Source organism: Egretta garzetta, unplaced genomic scaffold (assembly GCF_000687185.1).
Source record: "Egretta garzetta isolate BGI_Z169 unplaced genomic scaffold, ASM68718v1 scaffold208, whole genome shotgun sequence".
NCBI lineage: Eukaryota > Metazoa > Chordata > Aves > Pelecaniformes > Ardeidae > Egretta > Egretta garzetta.
In genome coordinates this window covers 1,364,632-1,374,681 of record NW_009260403.1, presented here as the reverse complement: position 1 = coordinate 1,374,681, position 10,050 = coordinate 1,364,632, and the positions used below count along the sequence as shown (strand labels likewise).

Below are 10,050 nucleotides of genomic sequence, written 5' to 3'. Positions count from 1 at the left end.
AACAGAAGACCTACCGGGCCATGTACGACTACCTGGCCGCCGACGCCGATGAGGTTTCCTTCAAAGACGGTGACACAATTGTGAACGTACAGGCGATCGATGAGGGCTGGATGTACGGGACTGTCCAGAGAACCGGCAAGACGGGCATGCTGCCCGCCAACTACGTGGAAGCTGTCTAACCCGCGGCGCCTCCCTCTCTCCGTGAAGCGCATCCGAGTGTAAGCCTCGGAAAAGGCTTTGTAAGGCTTTTCCCAAAGTGCCCCATCTTCCATGTTGATAGTGCCCTAGGAACCGGGAGGTAAAAAGGAGAAAAAAAAAAAAAAGTAACTGCAGAGCAAGATGCCGCTGGGACAGCCTTTCTGAGCATGGGACATGCTCCTCACCAGAGCTGTTCCTTCCAGTGTCAAAAAAAGGGTTGGTTTTTTGTTTGTTTTTTAACCGTTGCCAGGACTTTCAAAGCTTTCAGCACCGCGTGCCATCTGGGTGTTGAGCTGAAGGTCTGTACCGGTGCTCCAGACTACGCCTCCCACCCCCTACTGTATTCATTCTCCCACCAGGGGAGGGTTTTTCGGGGCTGTTCTAAAAGGTTTAACTGTAGTCACTCCTTTTCCATGTAAGCAACGTTTAAGCTTAGGATCTCAAAGCAACGTCTAGCTGGGAGGGTGGGGAGGGGCAGAACAACCCCCCAGCCTCTCCCCTGCTGCTTGCTGAGCTCTTGGGCACGTGTTTCCATGCAACTGTTCCGGGGTCAAACGCTGTTGTTACTTCTAAATTAGCGACTAAATAAAGCTCCTGTTTCTGCAGTACGTTTGCTGTATTCACTCCTGCCGAAGAGCAGGAATCAACCTCGCAACCCACGGGGCTTTGTTCAGAAAACTGGGCTGAGAAAGGGAAAGAACCCAGGAGGGCCCGGCGGATGCGACAGCCACAACGGGAGGGAGGGGCTGCGAAGGAACCGGGCTAATTGTTTAATTTCTGAGCTGTTTGCTTCACAGACTCACAGGCCGCTCTGGGGTGGAAGGCACCTTCGGAGGCCATGTAGCCTGGTACCAGCCACTATCCAAGAAGGAAGGAAGTAAGAAATGGCCGTGTGCCACGTCCCAGGTAGACCAGAGCTTAACACCAAGTTAGCGCCAGGTAGGAGGAGCTGCAATGCGAACGCCGAGGGCCTACTCCGGAGCGTGTCACCAGGTCCACAAGCAGCTGCAAGGGGAAGCCTCCTCCTCAGAGCAGGATTCAGGAGTGCCAGCACTGAAGCGGGTTAGGGCAGCAGAGATGTTTCGAGATGCATTAGGAACACCCTCACCTGTGCAGGGGACTGGATCCAAGCCACGGCGCAGCTGAGGGCACCAAAATAACGTTTTTCCGGAAAGCAAGAAAACCTCCAGCCCCCTCCCGGCTGGCGCTGTTCACGTTACAGCCCCGAGGCGCCTCTTTGTCCTGTTCGTTTCCTTCACGAGATGCACAAACAGGGCCACGAACATCTAGAGCCTTCCTGAGAGGATGCTACCGCGTCCCTGCGGACCTGCTCCCACCTCAGGGTCCCTCCCCACCCTCTGAATCCAAACCGGAGGGGAAAACAAAGCGAAGCCCCAAGCCCCCAAACCACCACGCCATTAACAAGTTTGGGAACGATTTGCTGTTTTATTTGCCCGTGTGTAAGTAAGTTCTAAAACCACCTGCAGCAATTCCTTTCAGCGAGTGCCCGGCCCGCTGGCTGCAGTACAATATATACACATCAGATTTCCAGAGTAAAACCTGAGAATCCTCTCGGAAGGTCTCTGAGAAGCAGCAATGCATTCCATGCAACAAAACCTCAAAAATCATAAATTATTAACCACCATTTGCCGTCGTTAAGTCTGTACACAATATACAAGGAGCTCGCGTCAAATCCATTCGTTTCCCCACGGAAAAAGCCGTCTCCAGCGCCGGAGAACTGCTGCAAACAGAAACGGGTAAAAGCCTGAGAAGTTCTGCAAAGCCTTTCCGCCTGACGGGGCCCAGCAGCTGCTCAGGGGGAGTCCTACAAAAATAGATGCAAAACCAGACGTCACCCGGTCGTCAAACACCGGGCTCCCGCACTGTTGCTGCTTAAGGAATTAAGCTCAGCTTATCGCAGCGTAACACGGTGCTGAAGAGAGCGCCGCTGGCTGTCCGAGCTTGAGCAACTTGAAAGGAAAGAAGAGAGGGGCAGCAGCCGAGCAGAGCCAGGAGATGATCTCTTACCAGACAGACGCGTTTGCAGCAGTAAGAACACTTTGGATTTGAAAAAAAAAAAAAAAAATAATTTAACTACTCTGTTGGTTTGGTTTCACAGTCTTTGCTATTGCACAACTTCATCGAGTTTCCTTTCACTACCTGAAAGAAATATGCATAGCAATACAATACAAATACCTCTCCTAGGGGCAGGAGCAATCCCGCAAATTAAAAATGAACAAACAAAACCCAATCATGATACCATTTGCTCATACAGGTGTTAAAAAAATCTTCTATATAGTGCAAAACGCACAGGTTCAGGAATAATTCACCAGTAAGAAAAGCAGGTTTGGGGGAAAATTCATGTAACAAAATCCTCCTTACTTCGAGATCATAAGCAACTAATCAGAACTTTCATGGGGGGGCGATTTCCAGCGGGACTGCAGGTTTTTCATGATACAGTTTGTCATGCCAACCAGTTTTTCTTGCATCTCAAACAGTTGGCTTCCTGAGTAGCCATGAAGCTCTTCAGAGGTCAGCTGGGCAGCAAGGGCGTCGATCTGGCTGAGAAGATCCGCGGCGGGCTGGTCATCCGTATTCAAGGCAACTGGTTCAATCAAATCTGGAAAGGAAGGAGAGCAGGGCAGCGCGTTTGGGTTTCGATCCAAGCAGAGTTACCTCGTCGCGGGACGTTACAGCTTCTTTTGTACCAAACATCCCACTCAAGCAGCCTGCAAAGTGCCTGGTACACGACAGGAGAGCTGCTGACAAAGGCAGCCCTCGGAACTCCACACCACCCTTCCCTCTGGTGCCTTTCCCTGTATTTGATCGTGACTGCAAAATAAAACTAAGGACAGAAATGATCGTACTTGACTGTATCAGGATACAGCCAGTGTCACAGAACCCCAGCATGGCCGGGGCTGGCATGGCCCTCGGGGGAGCTCCCCCAGTGCCACCCCCCTGCCCAAGCAGGCTCACCCAGAGCAGGGGGCACAGGACAGCGCCCAGGCAGGGGTTGAAGATCTCCAGAGAAGGAGACTCCACAGCCCCCCTGGGCAGCCTGGGCCAGTGTCAGACGTGTTGGCCCAAAGTCCAACTTTCAAGCTGGACAGCTGAGAAGTTCATAAAGGGGCAAACTCACACACCCATCTGCCGCGCCAGCATCCGCTATTGATGCGCTCTCAAAAAAAACCCCCCAAAAGTCAAGTGTCCCCCCTAGGAGAGAATGGAAGCAGCAACACGGCAAAACATCCAAATACTAAGCACAAAGCCAGCAATAGGTACCTGCTGCAAGTTTTTCTTCATCTACAGAAAGAGATTTATCCTCTACGTTATTTACAGGCTTTTCTGCATCTTCAAGCACTGCGATTTCCTCAAATCCTCGAGATTTTACCTGAAGATTTTTTTGGGAGAGAACAAGAGATGCATTTTCAGAGGGGGGAGGGGGAAGGGAAATTAATGGTAGGACATGTTTTAGCCTCATAATAAATACAATCATTATTCCCATTAATAATATTGTAACCAAGTCATCTGGACCTGGAATTCTCAAGTTACCCTGAGGGGCAGAGATTCCATTTTAAAGCGCTACTTCTAATGGGGAAACCCACCCGTTATCCCTCATGGCCAGTGTTAGCAGTTCATTAGGCTCACGTTGGCTTTTGGGACACTAAAAATCAAGCTTTACCTGTTGCTCATGATATCCTTTAAGAGCTCTTTTAACATTGGAAACTTTCGGCGAGCGGATGGGAAGAGTTTTGATTTCTGATGCTGTCAGATTGCTCAGGTCACCAACCGTCTTGATGTTCTTTGCTCGAATGAGCTGCCCCAAGCCTCTGGCGCTGAAGCAGGGGAGAAAGAAAAATAGTTTGTTACGCTAGAATCCGTGTCCACAGGGGAAAAGAAAGAAATCTGATGTGAATGCCAATTCACACGCAGGCAAGTGAAGGAACAACCAAGGGCAAGCGGCGTTCTCTCTGCAGCTTCCTCTCCATCCACCAGGGAACAGCGCCCTAAGGCCCGCTCCTGCCCAATGCCCCTGGAAGGAAAAGGAGCCGAGTACCCGGGAAGGGGCCGTCCTGAGCAGTTCCCACTGCACGCCTAGAGTTTGGCGTGACAAGTTACTGAAATTCAGATGGGAAGCCAAGCTGGCTGAGCACCCGGCCTCTGCACAGTCAAAATGGAGGGGTTTTCCTGAAAATTCCACTTCAACACGCAGAAAGCTCCAACTGCTTTGTCACAGATCATTAAGCCTGCTCTGCCATGTGCAAAGGAGAAAGCTCCCTACGCTCCTGGCTGCAAGCGCTTCTCATGGCCTTACAAGAAAGACGACTTGAATAAATTCCAAAACAGTTAAGCCTCTCCCTCACCAAACCAACCCTCCCTCCTTTTAGAGCTTTTGGCAAAAGATGTCTCCAAGTCGTCACACGTTGCATCGGAAGATTTGGTTTTGTACAGAAGCGTAATCTTCCAAAAGCACCAATCCACTTACCATATGTTTGATGTAATCTGAGGTAAAATCACATCGACCGGTGCTTTGCAGCCAGCTAAGGCAGGATACACACATTCTGTAGGGCAAGGCAGCAATTCCTTGGCCATCTCCGTGATCTTGAATAATACAGAGGAATTATTAAATTAACTATCACACAGCTGAATACAGGAAAAAAAAATAGAAGAGAAACATGAACCAAAGCACTTCTTACTAAACACTTCTTTGAGCTCTTAAATTTAGGGTTACGAGATCCTGGGGACAGAAATCCTTTGGTTGGAGTGGTAATATGCTGGATAGAAAGAGAGGAAAAAAGATCTCTCAGGATCGCAGGAATTCAGTTCATTGTCAGATTCTAGCTACCGAGATCCGAGTGCATTTGCCTTCAGAGAGTAACCAAATGAATCTGGCTAAACCCGTTACAACCGTTGCCTACGCTTACCAGTCTCTGCCCTTACAATCGCTCGCAAGTGACTACGAACACACACACTGTCAACGCTACCCGTGATAAACGAGAGACACGAGTACTTATGACATAGAGAGTATACGGAACAGGATTTACCTTAGCCTGAATATTAGATAAAATTTTAAGACTTCGGGAAGATGGTGAAGAAGAATGGGATCTAACGACAGGACTTCTCCTATCGATGTCATCTGCCAGCCCTTCTTGATAAATTGGGTCTGCAAAAGAGACTCGGCGAATCTGGTTTTGGAGAGAAATAGTTTTTACCGTATGAACTCAAACCACCCCGCGCAGGTGAAGTAAGTGAAATTGAAATAAAGTCATTCCAGTTCTTCAGTGACACAGATGATGTTTCACCCCAAGGACAGAAACTGTGGTTTCCTTATTACTACAGGAAACACTAAATGCGTTTTGTAAAAAGCTGCTCAAAATCCAGGGGCAACCCTGCCTATGAACGCAGCGGGTCTGCAGTAAATATTTAGCAGCAGACTGGACTTTGGCACTCTGTTTCGAAAACAAAACTCCCCACCCCGAGCCCCCAGGATGCAAGCCCGACAGTGTAAGTCTGTAAGCATAAGATCACTTGTAATTAAAAAAAAAGTCAATAATTCCAACATATTTGGAAGTCATTACACGACAGACACTGTTACACATCCCAGGTATGAACTGAGCGACCCGTGAGCATCACAGAATGAATCGCGGCGCAATACCTTATTGGCGGGCGACAGGGAATCATCATCTTGATTTCTTTTCACACCTCTCTTTAAGATACTAGTGGATGGGGAAGCTGAAGGAGACCACATGCAGCGTGCCTGCATGCCATTGGGGCTTTCATTAACTAACATTAAAGAATCCTCATCTTCCTGCTTTTGAGGTGAATCCACACCGTTATTTTCTACTGCGTCTTCTTTGTCTGAGGCCACGTTCTCAGGCACTGTAATTTCAATTTCCACTAATTCCTCCTTCACCTCTTTATCTTGAATAATGCAAGTTTCTACATTGTTCTCAGCTGCTGCTTCACCATCCTGATTGCTTTCTAGCTCATTCATCAGTTCGTTCTCAGGTTTGCTAACAACAATCAGCGCCTTGGGCACCTCCTCCAGTTGTCCGTTCTGGCTTACGTCTTCCTCTCGTGCAGCTGCTGGCTCTTCGCTTGGATCCCCCGCGGCCGGGCAGCAGTCCCCAGGCTCATCTGAAACCTGCTCAGACGGACGGTCTTCGCTTTGGCCACTCGGATCAGCAGGTTCTTTCACTTCCACTATCGAGTCGCTCATTTCACTTGCTGTATGCTCCGGATTGTCCAGATCCTCCTCTGCTCCAACACCATCTCCTTGCAGATTATCTTCCGATGTCCTCTCTCTTTCCAAGTTAAACACGCCGGAGTCCTTAGGAGGATGCAGCGGAGTGCTCATTGCACACGGTGCCATGGACAAGCTCTCATCGAAGTTTGAGTTACCAGAGAGCTCTGATGAATTTACAGACGTCTGAGCTGCGGTGGTGTGGGGCTCGTTCAGTTCATGAGTGTTCTCAGTTTTTGAATCGGTGAATGACATCACTTGCCGCTTTGACTCTTTACAACAGCAATCACAGTTCCTGAGTCTTTTCAGCCTCTTGCTTCTTTTGAGCTGACACTCGGGTACTTGCAAAGAGGAAGGATCACCACACGGAGCGTTTGCTCCTGGTACGCCTTCAGGCAGAGGAGTTGAACAACGGTCTTCTATGCTCATTTGCTTCTCAAGGTGTTCTTTTTCCTCTGCTGCTTTCAAATCCTGATCAGATGCACAGGGGCTGGTGAACGATTCCGTCAATCTGTTGCTCTGGTTTTGTTCCACGTTTGCGTTCTGTGCGTCGGGTGAATTCCCGGGGCTGGCACATCCCGCAGCTTTGCTAGCATCTGTAGGAGTTACTTGGTTTTTCAGGTCACAGGGTTCGGATGTCAGTGCGGCATTCGTGCTGACTTCATGGCTTAGTTCTCCTTTACTTTTTTCCAACAGATGCTTGGCTTCGTTTCCTTGGGAGGACACCTCATGGCTATGGCTTCCTGGCTGCAGATCTTTCAATTTACCTTCCAGAGAATCACTTCTGTTTTTCACTTTTGCAGACCTCTTCTTCCTTGCGCTTTCCTCCTTGGTCTCGGAGCCATCAGCCTCTGAATTTTCTATGCTGGAAAGCAATCCTTGTGAAGCTCTCCTCGTGTGGTAGCGCGGCCGTTCAATCTTCTTCTGACCCACGGTACTCGAGCTACAGTCTTGACCTTCCGTGTCAGCCTTCATGTTATCTTCTGACCTCCTAGCACTTTTGTTCGCTTCCTCGTCAAGGCCCCTTGAAGCCGGGGACTCCTTTGAGCTTAACTCCTCTGCAGCAGGTCTCTCGGGTAGGTTGCTTTCTTTATTTGTATTTTCCACAGTTTTCCCAGAAACCGCTTTCTGCTTTTGGGACGCATCGTCTTTAGTCTGTGGCACCTTCTTTTGCACAGACTTTTCGTCTTCCTTACGACTGTCTCTCTTTTGGTGGCCATCTTCCTTATCTTGGCTACCTGCTGTACTTTCCAGAGTTTCTGACCGTCGTCTTGAAGAACGTCTTCGTATTTTCTGATTAGGACACATGTGTGGAACCTGACCATCGTCCCCTGATAGCTGGTCAGATGGCGCGGTCGTCTCTGGGGGTGTATTTTCTTTAGACTCCATATCTAATGCCTGAGCCTTTTCCATTTCTGCTATCGAATCTTCAACTTTTTTGATTTCTATTTCCGTAGAATGGAGAGCTTGGGACTGGGCAAGGAGAATATGTTCCATGTCGTCTATTGCAGAACGTAGTTCAGGACTGTTTTCCATACTGCTGGAAGCAGAAGACTCTTGTGCGCTTTTCTCTTGTTCGGACCTAAAGAACAACCTGGACTGCTTATCTCCTTGGTGCTCCATTTTACTCTGCCTGCGAGTTAGCCTTCGTATTGCAGTAAATATTTGTTCAGACCCAGATTTTGGAGGCTTTTTATTTTCTTCTCCAGATTTTTCTGGTTTAGCACCAGTCTTGCTTACATTTGCGTTTTCCTGTTTACCGGCCGCAGAAGGGCTTCCAGACGTCTCTGATAAACTGTTCAGGGCCGAGAGGCTAAAGGGTCTGTTCTCTGAACTACCAAATTTCTCCAAAGTGATAAAAGACTGCCGCCGGCTCGCAGGCTGCGGCGTTCCAGAAATTACATCACTTGAAGTTGAGCTGTTGCTGACGTTTGAGGTGTTTTCGTTCCCGATCAAGGGCTCCTTTGAACCTGTTTCCGCAGTACTGTTCTCTAATCCCGCTCCATCCGGTGGCTCCTCCTGAATCCCTTCAGCTGCAGCCCTTTTTGACCCTCCCTCACTGTTCAAAGTCGAGCTCTCCTCTGCAGGGGTGACGGATGGCTTCCTCACACCAGCAGCATTCTCAGGAGGATTCTCCGATTTGCAGTCCTCTGCGATTTCGTCCGATTTGTCGGTGCTTCCTTTGCTCTTGGCGTTTTCTTCCTGTCCCAAAAATATGAACACCAAAGTATTGTAGTCTTGCTATGAATATAATATAAAACACATCTCTGGTGGAATAGAGAACACCACACCCACAAGATTTTTCAAACCACCCTTCCTTCGAATGATTTTATTTTCTGTCCTTTGGTAGTTTAAAAAGACAAAGTTTGTACTTGTTTTTGTTTTTTTAAAAGCCATTTAATCTCAAAGCACGAAGAACTGCAAAAATGTTTTGAGTTTTGCAAGAGATATTAACAAACCTACTCCTAAAACATTTTATGAAAAATCTGCTGTATTTTACCTACTGTCTGTTCAGCACTACAGTTGCTCAGGCTAGCTCCTCTCCAAAAGCGAGCAGTTCTAATTTAGGATTTACAGTTTCAGCCCCACCCGCATCCAACATCTATGATTTAACCCCCTTCAAGCCCTTACAGCTTCACCCCAAAGCAGTTCTGAACGCGGAAGCACAGCTCAGCTGCCTAAAAGCATGGTCCGCTAGAACAATATAAAAATCAGCATTTAAAAAAAAATATGTCACTTCCACTTTTCACTTTTAAAACCACAAATGGTTCCAGAAATGCACGATGCATACCAAACGCATCTGCTGGGGGGTGTCTGTGTGTGTAGTATTATGGGAAGACATCAATGTTATGATTCTTAACACAAAGCCAGGCAATTAAACAATTCCTAGAACAGCACCATAGCGACTCACAGCTGTGCCACAGCTTTCGGCTATTTTTACCCCAAATAAAGTATCTGTCATTGGTAGCAGATACACCTGACTGCTCCGTACGGCCCTATCATACCTGTAGCCGTGTAAAAAAACTGAACTTAAATACATCCACACTAAAACTAATGGTATAAATCCCCCCATTTTGAAATTAAGTAAGTCAAAATGCTTAATGGTTAGCCCTGTCTAGTGGAAATTCTATAAAGCAGACCATGGCACGAAGAACACTGCGTTGGTATTAAGTTCAAATCCGGCGAGGAGAATGAAACACAAACTCCAAAAGCTATCGGGGTATTCTACAGCCATAGGGGCTCTGCCAGCGTTATCAGACGTGGAAAAAACAGAGGAAGCACAAGAAAAAGAAGATATTCTCCAGAGTCTTACAGGATAATCAATACAGAGAAGGAAATCGTTCCTGTGAGCTGATACATTTGGGGGCACTTTTTTTTTTTGCTTGAAGAGTTTCCAAGTCAAGCTTAAAACCACACCATAGCCAGTAATCAAAGAGTTTTGCCATTAATTACCACAGCTACTAATATGAAAAAAACCGTCCCCGGTATGGTTGTAATTCTGGTATCTTAATGACCATCATATCTTAATCAATCTTAGACAATGAGAAATTACCTGAGGCTTGGGGTTAGCATCTTCTTTTGTGTTTCCCGTTAAAGATGACTTTTCC

The 10,050-nt window shown here is 47.6% G+C and overlaps 2 protein-coding genes across 2 annotated transcripts in view; one reads left to right on the top strand and one right to left on the bottom strand.

The window, feature by feature from the left end:
• The window catches only part of NEB (nebulin), a 128,134-nt gene extending 127,834 nt beyond the window's left edge, over positions 1–300 (top strand). The window contains 1 exon segment of the mRNA XM_035898943.1: positions 6–300. Within this exon segment, the coding sequence (XP_035754836.1) occupies positions 6–179 (174 nt within the window). The 3' untranslated portion in view covers positions 180–300.
• A 1,347-nt stretch (positions 301–1,647) lies between these two features.
• RIF1 (replication timing regulatory factor 1) overlaps positions 1,648–10,050 on the bottom strand; it is a 37,019-nt gene continuing 28,616 nt past the window's right edge. Inside the window, exons 28-35 of the mRNA XM_035898942.1 lie at positions 9,996–10,050; positions 5,855–8,644; positions 5,244–5,384; positions 4,896–4,973; positions 4,685–4,800; positions 3,881–4,034; positions 3,481–3,589; positions 1,648–2,818 (exon numbers count right to left, since the gene is read on the bottom strand). Coding sequence (XP_035754835.1) covers positions 2,598–2,818; positions 3,481–3,589; positions 3,881–4,034; positions 4,685–4,800; positions 4,896–4,973; positions 5,244–5,384; positions 5,855–8,644; positions 9,996–10,050 — 3,664 coding nt within the window. The 3' untranslated portion in view covers positions 1,648–2,597. The remainder of the gene's footprint in view (positions 2,819–3,480; positions 3,590–3,880; positions 4,035–4,684; positions 4,801–4,895; positions 4,974–5,243; positions 5,385–5,854; positions 8,645–9,995) is intronic.